Genomic DNA, 19630 nt, shown 5'->3' with positions numbered 1-19630 from the left:
ATTACATCTTTCTTAAAACCAATAAGCAATCTCCAACTTACTAAAGAACTAATTGCCTGTGTTGAAGACTCTACTGGCAAAATCCTTGAGACTGACCTTTCTACAGCTTGGGGGCAGGAAGGAGGGAATCTCCAGTTCTGTTTCTGAGATAAAACAGAGCCATTATGACCAATATAGAACATCATGCCTTCAAAGTGGTATATTTGGTCATATTCTGCTATGATGTTTCTGAGTGCAGGCAGGCAAAGAGCAGTATGTGTTCATCACCACTTTCCCTTAGACAAGTGCTCCGTTTTACATACCAAAGTATAAGAAAATATGATTGCAACTCTAACTTGATTTTTTTTTTTTCTATCAGGTTAGTTTAACAACTAAAAATACTCTATAATGAATGGTCTTAGTATATCATTCAGGTGGTATTCTTAAAATTATATTTTAATCTCAGTTAAAATGTGAATATTGGTTATTTAATGCAACCTAAAAGAAGTTGTTTTGCTGTTGTTGTTGTTGAAAAAACGATGACCAGCCATGGTCATTACAGTTCTGGCCTGTAATAAGTTTGAGCTTATAATGGCTCTGTGTGCTCAGGCTCACCAGGAAGGGGAATCAGGACAGCATGCGTTGGCAGGTGGGAGTATAAATCTGGGTAGGAAGAGAACTCATGTCAAGAGCATGTCGAATCAGTCTCTTCCAAGCAGGATCCTCAAAAACCCAAAGGTGTATTCCACTCTGTGGGGAAAAAAAAAAAAAATAAAGGAGAGCATCAATATCAGTACTCGCTCTTCAGCTTTAACCCTCCCAGGGCCACAGACAATCAGGCTGATAAGTTGTAATTTTACACCCTTTGCACCAGCTGCACTTAACTTGTCTGATTTTTACCTATCACTAATAGCACCACAGAGAATTAGAATGAAAGAACTATTAAAAGCCTAATGTATTTTTTCATATGTAGGTTGTTTGCATTTCTAATGCCTATTTTGAAGCCTTGTGTGAAATGAAAAGTGGAAGTGATAATTCATTAGCAAGCAAAATATAGAAGTAAAGCATTATGAAAAAAACCTGTTGTGGAGGGAGATGGAAAACTTAATACTCAAGGTAAACAATTTCAATTAGGAAGTTCTTTGAAGTATGATGAGAGCAGTCAAAAAAGGATCATACAAACTTCCAAAATAAAGACAAAAAAAAAAAAATTGAAATTTGTGGAGCTTTTAAGGGCCATTAATTCAAAGGCCATTGCCTTTAAGTTGATTCTTTTTTCCTTCTCCGATTCTGTTTTTAAAAATGAAAAGGTATTAATTTTTCAAATTGATCTCTCCAGTTCCCTTGATCAATTAGTCTGCGATAGGAGAAAGGTAGAGAAACATATTTTGTAGATATACTATCAGAATTTTAGGCAGAGAAGATTCTTCTGACCAAGTTTTTCTTAAAAAAAAAAAAAAATAAAAATCTTTCTCTCTATATGTTTACATATATGTATATAAATGGCTGTAAACAGTTGGGAATTGTGCTATACAGAGTAATTTTAGGTTAGGAATATATGTGTCCAGAATGTTAGGTAAAACTTTAATCTCTGAATTAGTGGGGTAACTGAAATTCATTTATTCCTTCTGTTAAAAGTTTGTTAGATGCCTGAAGCTTGGTAGCACTGCTCACAAAACAGGATGTTACTGCCCCCAGGTCCAATGTCTCTATCTTTGAGTGGCAGCATTTGATTTTTGCAAGGACAGTTAAGAGCAAGTGTTGCAGGGACTCAGGGAATCTGAGCTGGGGAATAATTATGTATTTCTGCCTGCACCCATAATTATCTCAGGAGGCCTTTCACCTCCGGGGTTTGGAAGACCTTTCTGTGTACTTATGCTAGAACAGTATGGATGGGAAGAATAAAACAACCAAGGTGGCCTGCATACAGAGCCTGAATTATTACCTGCCAGTGGGGCCAGCTGCTCTCCCAAGGCCACTGAACAGTTGTACATGCATGGGTGGGACCACCTCCTGCAGCATGGCTGCTGCCTCACATGGAGGGGGAAAAGCAGAACACTGCAGAAATGGAGAAAACAAGCTGTGCTGCTGCTGGGTGTGTGCCTGCCAGCCCTGGCCATATCTGCTGTCACACTTGGTTTTCCGTAAAGTTTCTTTGATTGCTTTTGATCACTGGTATTGGTGTGAAATGTACCTTAATAAGCTACCAGCAAAATGCCTGTTGTCCTTTGCACAACTGGATCTAGCCATTAAAAATGCTGTAGAAGTCACAGCATAAATATCAAACATTGATAGACACAAAGCTGAAATGGACTGTGACAATACCCGTGGTATGCTTTTAATCATAGTGGTGAATTACATTAAAATCTCCTTGCCCAACACTCTTGTGTTTTGCTCACTTTTAGGCTATGGCAACATCATAGCGTTCCCTCTTCACACGCCTAATTCTTCATGTAGTTTGAGGACAGTATGACCCAGAATACACAGTCCTTCACCTGTCTATCAGCACCTTCTTTCCTGCTCTCGGGAGACACTGTTGATCCTTCTTTCTCTTACGGATTTGTCCAAACTTGTTAGCACTGGCAAAAGTAATCCCCATTTCCCCCTGGCTGCTTGACAAAAGGAGGACAGTGAACTTCTATCTGCTGCCTAGGAATACAGTAAACATTCATGATTTCAAGTATGGTGATAAGAGCGTATTGCACCACAGTGCCATCTCGTAGCAGTTTGTTTGGCTGAGCATTCACTGGGCCAGCACATCACCGCTGTCAGCATGCAAATAAGCTCTCCCATGCAGCTGAGTATGAGGGCCAGAAGCCTGAAAATAAACCAGCAAAGTGTGCCTGTTGTAAGGAATGAGAAGTACTTGCCAACTTTTAATCACCGGGCTTAGTGACTGGCATGACAACATTTTTCTGATGGGGAAATTATTTACAGGCAGTTGGAAGGTCAGGAGGCTGTCTGAAACACTCAGTGGCAAAATTGGAGTTAGCTGTTCAGTGAACCACGTTGCTCAGGTACCTGCTTGGTGTTCCAATGGGAACATGCAGTGCATTCTAAGTGCAGCCACCTTCACTGTATGTTTCAGTGTACAAAGTTACCTTCCAATTAAGAAATGAGCACAATAGTAGGAAGGATTTCGCTTTGAGTCTCAGCTTGGCTGTGAGACACAGTGCAGGCTGTGTAGTGGGCTGTTACAGTGGTTTGCTTGATTCTATTTCTTCTGTCAGACGTTTGCCAGTGTTGATGATGAATAGTGGGGAAAAATACTGAAAAAGCCCTAAGTGATGAATTAGAATATTCAAGTAACGTTCAAGTATTTCTGCTGCCAGACAGTCATGCAGTCCCCGCATTACTACATAAGGTTTAAAATGTTGAGAGAGGAAGAGGAATTTCAAATATGTTTATTCTTATCCAGATAATCTCTGAATTTAAACTCTAATAAAGCTTTTCACCAGAATGAGATGTTAACTAACCAATACTTTATTCAAACTTTAGTTAAACAACTTTTACCTCTGCAGAAAGGCACCCAAACTGTACTGTCTATTCTACTCCGTTTCTGTGGAAACTGTGCGTTGGAGTGGAATAGGAAAAATGGTGGAGAAAAGGAGAGCAGTAGCATTTTTGGCTGAAGTCCTGTTGGCCAGCCCCAGTTTCATCTGGGATAACTCAGCCAAGCAAGACCTCAGTGCTGAAGCCCTGACAGTTCTTTTTCCTCCTCCTCTTAACTTGTGCCGAGGGAGGAGTCTGCTTCACAGACACCATTCAGAAAGTGCTTGCTAAAGCAATTTATCTGTATTTTTCATGCAACAAGAATTTTAGTCAGCCAGTAATGTTAGTCAGTAGCTGCCTACACTGGTAGGGTAAGGTTTGTTCTGAGAAGAACTTCCATTGACGCACATATTGCTCAGTCACTGGTCTTCTAAAAAGCACCACTGTATTCTTGGAAAGAAACTCTCCTCTTCCAACACTGAAAAGACACAGTTTTCATCATTCAGGGGTTTCCAAAATATGCATATGTTTGATGGATTGCCAGAAAAGACAGACAGACTTGACCAGTAAACTTAGCTCTCTTATTTTCTCTTCTCTGATAGCTGTTTCACTGACATTCATATTGTTTTCTCCTGGAATAAGACATCTTTCTTAAAAGTAAAATATGAATTAACAGAAGAATATATTTTATTGTTTTTTCTGTTCTTATGATTTCTTTTAATCAGTGATTGCCTGCTACCTGTATGTGTGAGTCAGAGTGAAAAATCTACCGTGGTAAAGTTGTGATTGATGTCTTAATACTGTAGAGGTATTTGGGAGGGCTGGGGGTCTATTTCTTCCACATACACACAGAAAATGACTGGCTTCTGATTGTAGTCTGAGGCTCCAGGTTGGAGGGCCAGGGCATTTTGCTGCCTAGCTTCAGTATACATGTTGCCACAGAGTACCAAAAGGCATTGTGCAGCACTCATGACAACCATCATTCAGTAGAGAATTCTAAATTACTGCAGAAAAAGAGACAACAGAAAAAGCAGTTTGCAAGAATGGACAGTATGGGAACAAATTTAAGTAAGGAAATAGCATTATCTTTTCAAATTCAGGTGTTAAGTGTGTGCAGACCCAAGAATTTCAACAGAGTTACTTACAGGTGGAAGCTAAAGGGAAGAGCCTAGGTCATGGTGATGTTGGCTGTACATGTTCATGCTTCTGTATGGAATCAGGGACATCTGCTTCTTGGTCTGCTGCTGCTTCAGCTTCTTGGTGAGACATTAAAATCTCTTCAGGTCTCTCTCTAGTCTCCTGTGTGTGCTGGCATTGGCAGTAGAACATTAAGAACTTTAACTGCATCAGTTCAGGGAACCCTGTGGACCTTTGCCATTGTGTGCCTGTAGCGCATTGTGCTGTACATGACAAAAGCAGGAAGGGAATAGAGAGAAAATCAGAAAAGCAGGCAGTTGGTATCAAGTACTGGTGCTGCCTTCAGTCTTTTCTTTAGTAACGTTTTCATAAACTACAGCTGAGTTGCAGTTCAACTGAACTTTTAAGTTTTGTTTGATTTGTAACCCATTCTACATTTTTTAGAATAAGTGTTCATTGTTTCCACTTGGCAGGTCTGACTGCCCTCCTTACGTTATTCAGGCTTTAAGTTTGACAGCTTAAGAAATATGTTTGTTGAAGTGCTTATTGATGCTCACCCATTTGTAAGGAATGGCAAGTTCAGTATTGATACAGACAGAACACAGTGAAACAACACTCCATTAACCCAGGTTACCTAGTGCAGAAAGTGATCACATTTATATCAATATATGCTTAAAGAGACAAATTAGCTTTTTATTCACTGTAATCCATAAAATTCATTAGGCACAAAACAGAAAGCATTAATCAGCAGCTGCTTGTCTCACACTCCTCTTTACAGATCTGGATCTGCCCTTTACAAATTGAGGAAATGTGAAAAACTCTCTCCAGAGCAGAGTGAAAAGTCCTATTCCTTCAAAGCTGTGATCCATATGAAGGAAATGATCTTCACAGCACACTGTGGCTCACCACTGAACTGAATATCACACAGCAGCCATAGGTGGCCAATTTCTACAGTAACTCCTATGCACAACATACTCTTCTATGAGTAGACAATCCTTTGCTGAGGTCCAAAAACTACTGATGTGACAAGGGTATGCCATGTGACTTGGGCTCCAAATTACCAACATGCTCAGTAATGGCTTATGAGCAAAAACACACTCAGTTTGTCCCAGCCAGACTTGCCAAGTACACACTCAACAAATTGCCATTGAAACAATGTGCCTTAAGCCAAGTTGCAGCTCAGACTAACAAAACAAAGGTTTGCTTTAAAAAAAAAGGTACCGAATTCAGAATCTCTACTGTGAAACAAGACAGATAACTGACTGGAGACTGTTTTACTTTAAGAACTAAAAATATTTACAAGAGAGACAGTTTTATTTGAATTCAGGTATATTTGAAACACACTGGTAAAAACGTGAAGAGAATTTAGGCATTAGGAAGATTGCAGGTCAACAAGTGCACAAAAAATTAACTGAAAATAACAGAACTTAGTGCAAATGAGAAAGTATTATCTTACAATCATTACTGCAATTTCTCTTACGTCCCTTAATCAGAATCAAAGTGTAAATCTCAATACCCATTTTAAAACTATTGCTATTTATAAATTGTATGTTCCTAAGCTAAATGCAATGACAGCCGAAGCAAATTCTTTCTGATTACTCAGCTTATCGAGTTTGGAAAGCCAGAACTCTGATTTGCAAAAAAGCTATTTTCACAAATTTAAAAAAGATACAGAAATCTCAAGTGTAAAAATTACACAATCATTTACACCAATCTTGTCTCATTCTAAATGTTGAGTCAACAGGTACATTTTTAAGACAAAATTTACAAATTCCTGTCTGAAGTTTGACTTTCAAAAGATTTGGCAATTCAGGTGCAGACAGATTCCATTTAAAAGTGCCGAGAAGACTCTGACCTATCAAATCACTACCTTGTTTTATAAGCAGTAAAATTAATGACAGTTGTTTTTTGATTAATTGATATCCTATATCCCCTACATCTTCCTACTGTTATACTATCCAAGCATTGTTCCAGTCTTTTTCCTTATGTCCTGCACCTCCTTCCAAGACCCTCAGCTATATTTCAATTCCCCAGTCTTGCAGTACTCTAAGCTCATTTGTACATCCTTCTAGATACAACCTTTTCCCCCTACTTGCTCTTTTTCAACTGGTTGCCTGGTCCATAGCAGCACAATGGGTTTCACTCACTGGTGAGGATGCAACAACTCCTGTCAAATAGGCTCCTGTCTTTTTTCTTTCCCGTGAAAGGAAACATTATTAGTGTCTATCCTTAGTTTCTTTGTAGTAACTCTGAGACTTCTAACCTTGTGCCAGATCAATGTGAAACTGAAAAATGAATTAAAAAATTATCAGATGGAAACTAACCCTTCATATGAACCTTGTTTTCTTATCAAATAAGAAAAAATTAGTAAATCCTATGAAAAAGATTAGGAGTAACGTAGTAATTAGAGCAGCTTTTGACATGCTTCACTTAGATATTTTAATTAATTTGCAGTATTACATTGCTTGTACTCAGTACAAATACATAATTTTCCCTTTCAGGGAAAAAAAAAAAAAAAAAAAAGAAGCTTAAGATCATCAATTAGAGAGAGGTTAAGCAAGTTACAAAATGTGTAACTTATTCAGAGTTAAAACTTTAAGAACCTAAATTAAATTTCTGACATTTGCAAATGTTCTGGTGCTAGCGTTTGTTGGCATTTTCAAATGACTCCATTGCAAGCTGCACAGTGTTCATGCAGGGGAGTGCAATTTGATACATATTTCTATTTACATTCAGTATGTTTGGGTATACAAAAGGATGATTTTCCTACTTAATTAAATAACGTTTGAATAAAAAACTGTTGCTAACTGAGTGCCTGAGTTAGTTAACTGAGCAAGTTAATTATTTGCTACTTGAAGAAATGCAGGGAAAGCATCTGAAATATCTGATTTACTGTCTCCTGGGGAGGCATGATTAAGCAGTGTGGTTAAACTAGGAGAAAATTGGTTCTTATGCAAACAGTATCCAACAAACTCATTATTAGTCTAATATAATCCAAAATGTCTTGAGTCCTATCTGAGGTGCAGGGCAGTTGTGGTGCACGAGGTCCCTACTCTGGTCCTGCAGTTCTTTGGATGGCAGCCCAGACCAGAGCGTGGCAGAACTGCTTTCCTGCCTCATCTGGTTCTGGAACCTGCCTGGTTTTCCTTAGAATCATAGAATAGAATCATAGAATCACAGAATCATTATGTTTGGAAAAGACATCAAAGATCATCTAGTCCAACTGTCCACCTACCAACAAAATTGCCCGTCAAACCATGTTCCTTAGTACCATATCTAAATGTTTCTCAGACATCTCCAGGGGCAGTGGCTCCACCACCTTCCTGCACAGCCCATTCCAGTGCCTGACCACTCTTTTGGAGAAATTTTTCCCCATATCCAGCCTGAACCTCCCCTTGTGCAACTTTAAGGCCATTCCCTCTCATTCTACTGCTAATGGATCACTACAGCTGAGATTACTTGCTAGTGAGTTATTCTGAAGCTGTAAAATTTGATATACAAGTAATTAATATTTATGCATTTTCTAACGAATTCAGTGAAAGCAGAGATTGTTTTTATGATACTCCTTCTACACATCCAAACCAGGCGCTGGGGAAGGTTGAGCATGGCCAGATTGCATTTCAGTGTACAGTTGAGAAATCGGCTCTGCTGATCCTGTGTAACTGCAGCTTGTCTTAACAAATTTAACCTAACTTTAACTAGTTATCTTGGTTTCTTCAGCAGTGTAGCATGCTAATTTTCTATCTTACTTACTGATTAATTCAGTAATATAGCCCACAGCAGCCAGAAGCTCATTGAACCCAGGATAGCTCATTCAAAGCTAACGTAAATGTTATGCAACTGATATCCATTTCTTTGTCTGCAGTGGATGTTTAAACATAATTTCAGGAACACAAGTTTGGCCCTGATGATAAAGGGTAAACTTGCTAAGCTGTGGTGGAAAGCTATACCATATCTTTGCAGAGATATGAAAGATTAAAAGTTAAGTTAAATAAGGCTATTGATGTATGAAAATGGGATGGAAGAGGACACATGTCTCACACTTACATACCTTGTGATCTTGTCCTGAAAAAGTCATATTAGGAAATGTTCTTGAAGTCCTCTAAGTCTGGACTTATCTGCATAGCCAAGGGGATAAATTAAAGTTAAGTTTTGCTTACTTGGTATCCATCCCATCTATTTTACAGTACATGAATTATAGCATGTGCACCTGGATATTACTCTGAAGCCCACACAGTTCAAGACAAGTTCTATTTTTATCAGTGTAGTTCTTCATTTTACTTTTATCTCCTCAATATGAGGGACTGTACATCCTTGTCTTCACATGATTTTCTCAATTTCTGTATAGCTATTTCAAGCAATGCAAAAAGATACTCTCAGCTGTGTTTCAGCATATGTGAACTAGATGGAGACTTGCACAACCTTCTAGTAGTCCTCTGGGGTAAGCTCAGAAAAGAAGGTTATTTTGGATGACACACACTTACAGATGATTACTTTTTATAAGTTTGAGGAGGAAAGGAAAGGATCAAGCAGGGAGTAATTCAGTGCCAGGACAAGAAAATTAAAATCTGCAAATACATCTGCTGGAACAGTCACACTGGGCAGCTTTGTGGCAGAAGAATTTGTCTCAGATTTTAGATGAGGGCAAAAAGGGGCTGTTACTGTAGGAAATTCCAGCAGCAGAAGATGTGAAGTGGTAGCTTACGTATGGAGTAGACCTGAAAACAACCAAATGGACAGATAATCTATGCTGTGATCATTGATTTATCAGCAATGGACTCAAATAGAAACAGAACTGATGACAGAGCCACCAGGTAAAGGTTTGTTCTTTTTTCTGTATAGAGTTACAGCATCACCAAATGCTGTAGCCAGTGGAGGTATTGCATAGCAGATGGTATAGTATGACCCTTTCTTTAGTCAAGAACAGAAGTGGCATTACTTCCCTGTCTCCTTCTCCCCTCAGGCCCTTTGTTCTAGTAGGTATCTACGTAACTTTCAGCTGGGGAAAATGTACCTATGCAATTAACGATTTACTCTAGTCAGGATTTAACTGATACTTACTAGATTTATTCAAAGCTGGGATTAGAAGCTTAGCAAGATCCAAGTGCACATCTTTATATCTTTAACAACTGAATTCTGTGAGTGTTACACTGACGCTAGCATTGAAGCACTATTCCAGAGGGTGTGCGTGGTGTGTCCCTCCTTTACTCAGTGAAGAAGTCATTTTGTGCTTGCTGCGGTCTCTTGTCACTTTTAGTTCACAGTATGCTTTGCAGCCAAAAAGATAAGAAGCACATTTATTTTTAGCTGGCCTTGGCATCCCAGCTTAGTGTCCTGTTAATGTTCACCTGCATGTTTTTCCTGTTGCTGCTTGATGAGTCTTACAAATAAAATACGAGAAAATCACAGTGGTCAGTTAAATTGCTAGAGAGAGTCAACTTCCCATGCCTGTTCTACAATTTATTAGCTCTCTCCAATTAGCAGTTTGCTAATTGGTCATCAGATCATAACAGTCTTCTGCCAGAAGCCAGGAAAAATTATTCCTTCTTTCAGTTTGGGACCTCCAGCGAATTAATGTATTCTCATGGCACTGCTGTTTGAAACCATGACTGGTAAACAGCCCTTTTATCTGAAGGTCCCAGTCCCTCAACAAGAGCCTCCTTATCATCACAATTTCTTCATAAGAATACATTAATATGAAATACTACAAGCTCTGTAGACTGGCAGCATGCAGTGTAACTATTTCTAAGCGCAAGAGGGAGATGAACTGACAGCATTCTAAGCATATAAAATATTAATTTAAGGCTTAGTATGATACAAAGCATAACAGGGATGATGGTTTTTTCCTTTCATTCTTTCTGTGGGAAAAATCAGACAGGTACTTTGTGAAAAGGACTCTGATTCAGCAAAGACAAACCAACTAACAAAAGCAGAAAAAAAATCAAAAACAAAGATTCCAGGATAGTCTGCTGCACATAAGTTTTGGACACAAATCTAACATGAACCTTGAAGTGCAATAGAACAGAAACCTGGAAAAAGGAAAAAGTGGTTTCCAATAATTTAGAGAGCAATTGGAAAGTTAGAGAATGTAAGTTACATAATATTGTCTTGAGTCACTCTTTTCTATCGTGTCCAGCTTTCCATCAAGCTGCAGAACAGATCTTTACCAGGCTGTATGTAATATGCAAGGGACACATTTCACACTATCAGTATCCTGGGCTGCATGAAGCAGAGTGTTGCCAGAAGGACTAGGAGGTGATCCTTCCCCCCCTTCCAGCCTTGGTGAGGTCTCCCCTGGAGTGCTGCATCCAGTTCTGGGCTCCCATCACAGGAGAAATATGGGCATACAGAGCCACCAAGATGGGTTAGGGACTGGAGCACCTCTTCTGTGAAGAAGGCTGAGAGAACTGGGCCAGTTCAGCCTGGAGGAGGCTTGGTGATCTCATCAGTGTTTACAAATACCAGAAAATAAAGTGCAAAGAGGAGCTCTTTTCAGTGGTGCCCAGTGACAGGACAAGAGGCCATGGTCACAGAGTGGAAATGAGGTGCCACTGAGCACCGGGCTGCACTTTCGCACTGGGTGGTTGAGCACTGGCACAGGCTGCCCAGAGGCTGCGGGTCTCCTCACTGGAGGTATTCAGAAGCCACCTGGCCATGGTGCTGGGCACCCCTGCTCTGGGTGTCCCTGCTGGGGTAGGGGTGTGGGATTTTCACATAAATCTTTAAAATCACCACTGCCTGCATATCTCTTGTTTAAACCTTGGGGATAGGGATCTGCAAGGTCAACACAAAGAACAGCAGAAGGAGGAAGTCTTGTGGCAGCAGGATGGTCCTGTTTTGGTTTAAGGCTATGGGAATAGGCAGATAATGTTTCAGCACAGAATCTTGAGGGCCACAATGCCTGAAGTGAGACCTTTTGCTTCATTAACCATGAAATTAATATTAAAGTTAACACCCCTCAGTATGTTAATGAGCTCTCAGGAGAACATGCTGAACGTGCATAACTTATAGTGCTCAATTCTCATCTCAAATCACGCCAAACATCACCCCAAAATAAGGGGTTAAGATATAAGGGAAAGTTTATCTCTGGGGGGAGTGGAAATGGGGAAAAGAAAGGAAGAAAGACTGAAAGAGAGAAGAGATGGGAGATAAGAGATGGGAAGCTGCATTTCTCTTCTTTCACCAGGACAGGGACTCTTTCTTGGTAAGCACTGCACCTCACCTCTTGGTGAAGAGCACCTGGGACAGCATGTAGTCTGCTGGAGCCATTATCACATGTTAGCACTACTGCAGCATTTATCAGAAGCAATCCCAAACTTGTTATGTTTGTCGTTTCAATATATTATCTTTCTTTTTAGATGTTTGTGAATATGTGCATTGAAAGTCTGGGTAAGGGGGAATGCTGGCAGACAGGCATTGCTGAAAACGTCCAGTGAAAATCCTGGTGGGATCTGGCAGAGAGGTGTTTTGTCACTCTGTTCAGTGAAAGCCCTTGGCAGGGGAGCTCTGGCAAGCAAACTGCTCTTGTTGTGACAGGGGTTGGACCAAATGGCTCCCTGAGGTCCCTTCCAATCTCAGCCATTCTGATTATGTGATCAGGTTCTTCAGCTTATAAGGAATTCCAGAGTTTAAAGAGTGATAGCCAACCAAAAGTTCCTGAAGTGGAAGACCACTTGGACAGATGTATTTTTTTCATATGAAAACAAGGCTGATTCTAGAAACAAAGAAGAGTAATATGCTGGCCATGAAAATTTCTATTACCACTGAGATTTGCCCCATCCCTAGAGGTGTTCAAGGCCAGACTGGATGGGGCCCTGGGCAGCCTGGTCTAGTATTAAATGGGGAGGTTGGTGGCCCTGCATGTGGCAGGGGGGTTGGAGATTCATGATCCTTGAGGTCCCTTCCAACCCTGGCCATTCTGTGATTGATTCTGTGATTCAGTGAGATTACTACTAATTTCACTGCAAACAGGATTAATGTGTATTTTTCTTATTTGCAGGTTTTTAACTGAATGTTTGATCTATTATTTTGGAGAAAGAGAGAAGATCCAGGAAGCCTTGTTCAAAGCTTTGAACAGGACAGACAAAGTTGATATAACCACAAGAGTAATTAGATAAACTGGTTAGTAAAGATCCCAATATTTACAAGTTACTGACATATTGTATGAATGCAATTTTACAGTGTAGTGATTTTAAAGGCCCGGGTCAAATAAATATTGCAATCAATGCAAATCTTTAGTGTCAATATTTACATTCTTAAAGTTTATTATAAAAGTTTGCAGCTCTGAAAGCAAAAATGTGAATATTTCCTACCACAGTCATTTATGTGACTATAATGTGGGTGTAAAACATGATTAAATCAAAACAAAAAAAAATCAAGCCCAGTGAATTAATTTCCAAGGAACAATGCACAAGCCAAATTGCAGTGGATTAGTTCTCTGTGCTTTGAATGAAAACATAGCTGACTGTTTAGAATATTTTTACTGTTATTTATTGTTCTGCATCTTATAGTAGGAGAACAAGGAATTCCAAGTGGCTGGAGGTGGATGATTAGTCTTTATTCAATTCTTTGAATCTAACAAGGTTCATTCATGAGTGTTCTTTGTGAAGGATGGAAGGAAGTCCTGGTTAGCTAACAAGCTAAACCAGTTCAATTTTAATGATTAGCTGTGGCATTTTCTGCTTCTAAAAAATTAATGTTGCTGTTTTATCTGGTATAGATATTGTATAGCATATCCAGACATAATGAAACTGAATGGTTAGTTCAGACATGTTATGAACCAGGCCAGCTATACTAATGACTATTGAAACTGATATTTCACTTTGTAAGATCCAGTTACTGTTACTTTGTAAAATTTTAATCATATGGGATGAAATATCCCATGCTGTATGATGATACAATCCATGCATTTTAAAAAATGATGTTTTGATCAAATTAAAAGAGATCTGAAATACTTCTTCAAAATGTCCCTCTAGCAGAGTAGTTCCTTGACTACCTTTTGTGTAATCAAGCCTAATTAAGCAAAAGCAGCACTGTTATGTGCCTTAATGGTAAACAACACTGTACAGATAACTGTAGCTGTTAATGCACGTTGCCTGTGTAACAGAGACATTATTTACCAAACGGTTGCTTCCTACAAAACAGGGCAAGCATACTGTGCCATCTAGATAAAGTTCTCAACCTATATCCAGACAAACCAGCTTGACTAGTGCTTCTTTATTAGCAATTCCCTTGACAGAAGTTCATTTCGGAAGGAGTCCTGTCCTTCCTGAGATGCAGCACAGCAGGGCAATGGTTATTCATCTCCCAGAGAGGTGCTGGCAAGGGCATTGTAGCTATGTCACACTGAAGGATATGTTAAAGAGACATCTGGGACACTACTGACATGACATGGTACCATCCTACTAGTCAGCTGGTGTCTGATTTTTTTTGAAGGCTGTGAAAACATATCAAGAAAAAGTACAGAGGAGGTTGTGGGGAAGAAAGAGTCTTTACTCTTTGACAAAAATGAGTCAGTTGCTTCCTCTTATACTGAGCTTACAGTTTGTCCTCTGTTTTCATTGTGACTATTGTTTGTGTAGTCCAAGCCAAGTGCGAGGAAACGGGGTAATCCCTGCAACTAACATGTAATGCATTCTCATCTTGCTGGTTGACAGTCCTTATGTTTAAGTAAAGAGCTGAGATTTCTCTGAGCTGATAAAAAGAAGACTTAGTATCAAAGAAAAGGCTTTGCAAGACCTATGAAAATCTGAAATTTTAAAATTATAAATTATAATTTTAAGATTATAAGACTTTGTAGAATGGCATTTCATGTGTTTGATAGAGACGTGAGACTTTAGAGTATTCCATGCATGACTAGACTGTGTAGATGCCATTCAGAGTAGGCATGAACCCAAACTACACTGTTGAAGAACCTTCCCTATAATTGCTTATGTTGTGTTTGGTAAGGAATCTGAGAGCAGTCACTAATCTTTCAGTGATCCTCTCATCCCTTGCTGACATTTAATCAACATGAAAGAAGAAACCATCTGATTTAAACAGAAAAAAAAAAAAAAAAAAAGACAAGCAATTGGAACAAGAAAATGACGGAGGTTGAGATGGGAAGGACAAGCTGGGTTAAGAGTTGGTAACCAGGAGGAGTGGGAGCTAATGAAGAAAATTAAGGCAGGAAACAGAGGAAGTTTAACTGAAAGGGTGTTTGGGAACCTGCTTTGAGTAATGAAAGAAGAAAGGACTCAGTGAATCATTCCAGAAATATGAGTATTTCAACACTAGATTGACTAAACGTAGAATAGATATTATCATGAAAAATATTGCTACAATCTATTTTAATCCTATTTCAGGTCTCAATTAAGTCATGCCAGTTCATGTCCTATTTTACACTAGTACAATATGAATCTGGGTTGAAACAGCTATTTCTGGGTGTAGGTAAGTCTGCAATTTGATGTCAAATTGGTGTTAAACTGGTCTGCTTTGAACTTATTTTTCTTCTTTCATTAATAATCCCAATATACTTGATAAACAAGAATTCTCTACCAGAGTTAACTCTTCAACTGGCATACACTTTACCATTTTACAGGTGAAGAAAATCAGTCAGGTGAGTCATGTAATTTGCTCTAGGGAGCGCACGATGAATCAGTGAGCCAGGAATGTAAATTCAGGAATTTCTGACCTTTTGTTTTTTTTCTAGAAATTCCAACTCTTGCTTCCTGCTATATTTTTATCCAGTTACAGTACAAAGATAACAATCCTGCTTTTCTTGTTTAATGTGTTCATTGCTCCTACTGTTAATTGAAGCTATATTCAAGCTGTGATGAGCCAACAGTCCTCCCATTTTTAAAAGCAAACACGGCTTACTAGTTACTGTTGGTGAATACTTCTTATCTCTAAATTTGTTTTCTGTGTTGCTCAAAACCAAGCTAAGAATTGTTCTCTTTGCTTTATCTGCATCCTAGAGGGGGAAAAATAAAGAAAAAGAGCACACTGGCAGCCAGAAAATTCTTACAGTGAACAAAAGGACAGACTCATTGTTAGTATGCACACACAAGTGCATCACACTTACAGAAATGTGGAATGGGGGTGGGAACTGTAGGAACAAGAGACAAACATGAAAGGCGAGAGGATGAGAAGGCTGGACTTGCATGTTAATAAGAACTCTCATTAACTGGGAATTTCCTATCTCTACAGTGCTCTTTTCCCACCATGCATTGTTTTTTTTTTCTCTTTGCCTTACACGTTATTTCTTATCTTATCCATTCTGTGTAAAAGCAGCATACAATTAGTTAATATTCTGATTTCTGAGGAAGTGCAATTCAGACAGCATGCTAGCACACACTGGGAAAAGTAATGCTGAAAAGAACTGGTACAGTAATCAGGGCAAAAGCTTCCAACATCCTTCTGCTGAAAGAAGAGTTTTGAATTATTCTCAGAAAGCAGACCATCGTGTTTTTAGGATCACCACTATTCTGCACAAATGCGTTCCATTCATATCTGAGAAGTAATTGTCTTTTTGTGTAAGAGAGATATTTCAAAGCTGAATGAAAAGGAAACGAATCAAACATCTGTGGGGTGCCAGATGCCTGATGCAAATGACATTAAAAAGAGGTAAAAACACCATTCCATAATTTAATATTTTTTCTTTGCCCCCCTTCCTCCCCCATGCACCTAAGAACATGTAAATCTGTTGTTCTTCCTTTCTGGGTAGGTAGTGTCACCTAAATCTCATCTTGCCCTTCCCCACTGTGCATGAGGCCCACAGTAATCCTTGTAATAGAACAAACACCTGTTCCAATATTGTGTTCAAAGAGAGACAGCCAGAAGCAACGGCATTCTGCCCTAGATCACTGTTCTTTATGTTGTTTATTGATTTTATAAATGCATTATTTTACTTTTTAGTCTGTATTCTCTCTTGATTCATCATTTATTTTTGAAAAAGGTAAGTTACATACAGTAAGATGCATATTGAGATAAGAATGGAGAAAATCACAGAATTAATGGATTCAAATAAACATAATTCAGTGTAAATCCAGTTGTAACAATGTCTTGAATTCTTTCTGCAATTTTCTGCTTACAGGGATTGTCAGGGAGGTACATTCTCAAGAGCCTGAGGAATACTGTTTCTCTTCTTTATATCTTTTTTTCTGAAATACATTTAGCTTCTACCGAGTTCACTCTCCAATTTAGTTAATTGCACATGATAATCTTCTCAATATATACATACAGAGTCTCAGTGGATTTCTGCATTCCTGCCTGAACATTATCTGAGTAGCTTTTCAGGAAAAATAAAAAATCACAACAAAAATCAGTAAGAATACAATCATAAAATATGTGCCCATTGAATAGAAAGAGATTGTCTGTGTGGAATACACCCACCTGGTCCTACCATAATCCCTTCTCTGTGTGCTAACAGATTGTTCCCAAGCCCTGATTATGTTGCTGACATTATGCTCATGAGGGAAATTCCTTTCCGACTCCAGATTTGGTGAGTTTTTAACCCTGCTGATGTAAGCAAAGCACACTGTAGTTATCTAAGACCCAATTTTCCAATCAGTTTTACATACAAATCTCCTACTGAGGTAATCAGAATTGTACGTGAGTAGATGAGAAAAAGATTGAGACCCTAATACGATTTCTGCTTTACAGCTAAATCTAAGAAATAACTTTAAGCCACTTATTGCTGAAAATAATAAAACCAGTCTCACCATTTTCTCCATCATCAGCTACTTGCTTCTACCATCGTCTGTACAGGCACAAGTATTCATGCAAACCAAATCCGAACCAATGGAGTTAAAATTAACCTAGAAACAAAGGGTAGATAATATGACCTTCTTTCTAACATTCAACTACTATAAATTTTCATGCATCTATACTTCCTGAGTAGGAAGACTTCAAAATTTTAGCATAGTCTTCAGTTGCTTTATCATCACACTGACGTATCACTAAAAGACTGACCACAGAAAGGGAGATGTGTAATGTACCAACACTGCATGGTACCCAAGTAGTATATTATGTTGGAATATATTTTTTGTCTTTCTTTATGATGGAGGATGGAAAACAGATTTTTTTTTAATTTAGAAATGCAGCTGTAGTGCCTCATGTTGGCAGCGGAGAGCTGAAGATTAGGACTTCATGGTCCTATTGTTTTCTGTTCACTGGGCTCTCTAGCCAGACAAAAAAAAGCATTATATATTGTGGTCTGCCCTCTCTGAATTGTTTAGCTTTGTATTTCTCTTCCTGTCCCATTCCTGCACTGAACTAACCATTCGATTTTCTGTCTAGTTGAAATCTCTATGATCCAATTACTTAAGATGCCTGATTACTGCTTCCCTTCACTCTCACAAGACCCTGACTACTGCTCTTTTTAGATCTTCATCCTTGCGGATTCTTTGTTTTAGGGAGGCAGCTCTCTTGAACTGTAGTGACTGCTTGCTGATAGCTTTGAATTCCAGTCCCAAGTGAAGGTAAGCAAGAAGATACACCAGCCTCATGCCCAGACTGGAGCTTTCAGCGTGACCCAAATCATACTCTGCATCAAGCATCATTACAAATTACAACTATGCCGAATTTCAAAGTCACAACAAGTGTCAAAAATTGAGAACTGCAGAAATAAGTGCCAGTTTTCATCAGGTCAGATCTGAGAGGAACCTGGCATCGTCGGCACCACGATACTGCATTGCTGTCATGGTCTCCAGGAAGGAATACAATTGCAGGGTTGTCGCTCGTGACAAATAACTTAGAACGAAGGACACCTAACTTCCCTGGATTTGCCATGAGGTTAATTGCTTCTGGCACCTGACCCCAGTCTCACCATAAGCCAAAGCCGACCCAGCTTCGGGCGGCTGCTGGGGGCGGGCGGACACCGGGCACGGCGCGTCGCTGCGCTGCCACAGCGGGCACTGCCGGGGGCGCCGCGGGGGGCGGGAGGAACGCCCAGCAGCCGCTCACCGAAACGACAGAGCGGCCGCACGGCCACCCCAGCGGGCCCCTGGAAGGGGGTCAGAACTGCCCCAGGCCCGCTGCGATACGGAGCCGTTCCTACCCGCCCTGCGTGCTTCGGGGTCGGTACGGAACGGGAGTGGGAGGGTGCGCGGGGCCACCGCCCCTCAGAACGGCGCACTGAAGTACGCACAAACAAGTTAAGCGAAGCCCAACAGTTCCTGGCGCGGGGCCGGTCCGCCCAGGGCAACACGCCGGCACCGCACCTCACAGCTTCCCCTCCACCGCCCCTCAGGTGCGCTTCGCCACCTGCCGCCGCCCCGCCCCCGCCTTTCCGGCCGCGCTCCGCCAGCAGCGCCGCGCCTGCGCACTGTGCGGCGGCGTGCAGCGGGGGTGTCGCTGCTGCCGGCCGGTGCCCGGAGCGCGGACGCGGCGCGGCAAGCGAGAAGGCGGGGCGGGGCACGGCCGGGCCGGGCTGGGCAGGGCAGGGCAGGGCAGGGCAAGTCGGGAGCGGCGCCGGCACGGCCCGGCGGGAGCGCGCGGCTCGATGAACTCACGCAAAGGTACCGCGACGGGAAGCGGGGGGTGGGAGACGGGGGTTGCGCGGCCATCCTAACACCGACTTCGGTTGTTCTCCTCCCGGCAGTGTTGGCCCTGCAGGCTCGCAGGCGGCGGCCGAAGCAGCCCGCGGCGGCCGGCAGGAGGGACAAACACCCGCCGTCCCACAAAAAGTGAGTGCGGAGCGCCCGGGCCGCCGGGACGGAGCCTCCCCCCCCAGCTGTTCCTCGCGCCCCTCCCGCTCCTCTTCCCGCCCCGTAACGTCCCGCCCGCACCGCTCGGGACCGTGCAGGGCTCGGTGTCCGCACGGCGCTGCCCCGCAGGCGCGCCCGGCGCTCCGCTGTCCGTCTCTCGGCTGGCCGCGCTGTCCGGCTGCGGGCGGCCCGCCGTGCCGCTGCCGCGGGAACATTGCTGCCTGCGGGCGCGTCCTGCCCTGGAAATGGGGCGTCGGCATCTTCAGACCCCGTCGGTCCCGCAGAAACTGGCACAAGTTTGTGTTTCTTCTCCTGTCTCCGTGTAACCCTCTACA

The 19630-nt window shown here is 41.2% G+C and overlaps 1 protein-coding gene and 1 long non-coding RNA gene across 11 annotated transcripts in view; one reads left to right on the top strand and one right to left on the bottom strand.

The window, feature by feature from the left end:
- Window positions 1–575: 575 nt before the first annotated feature.
- On the bottom strand, window positions 576–19200 carry LOC116231262 (uncharacterized). 8 transcript variants are annotated; one of them, XR_016464385.1, is made up of 6 exons: window positions 18737–18914; window positions 17310–17405; window positions 8660–8726; window positions 6688–6893; window positions 4617–4871; window positions 576–729 (listed from the first exon to the last, which is right to left on the bottom strand). It is a non-coding gene; the product is annotated as an uncharacterized LOC116231262 (long non-coding RNA). The 8 variants fall into 8 exon arrangements; XR_016464387.1 differs by lacking the exon at window positions 6688–6893 and adding an exon at window positions 1925–2037 and having other exon boundaries at window positions 18737–18900; XR_016464389.1 differs by lacking the exons at window positions 6688–6893; window positions 18737–18914 and adding an exon at window positions 19101–19200.
- Window positions 18999–19630, top strand: part of SRPK2 (SRSF protein kinase 2) — a 134691-nt gene continuing 134059 nt past the window's right edge. For all 3 annotated transcript variants that reach the window (XM_031596426.2, XM_031596513.2, XM_031596665.2), the window contains exons 1-2: window positions 18999–19106; window positions 19190–19274. In XM_031596426.2, coding sequence (XP_031452286.1) covers window positions 19091–19106; window positions 19190–19274 — 101 coding nt within the window. In that variant the 5' untranslated portion in view covers window positions 18999–19090. The remainder of the gene's footprint in view (window positions 19107–19189; window positions 19275–19630) is intronic.

This window comes from Phasianus colchicus, chromosome 1 (assembly GCF_987193195.1).
Source record: "Phasianus colchicus chromosome 1, bPhaCol1.hap1.1, whole genome shotgun sequence".
Lineage (NCBI taxonomy): Eukaryota > Metazoa > Chordata > Aves > Galliformes > Phasianidae > Phasianus > Phasianus colchicus.
Note: the sequence above shows the minus strand (reverse complement) of the source record. Positions and strands in the feature narration are given on the sequence as shown.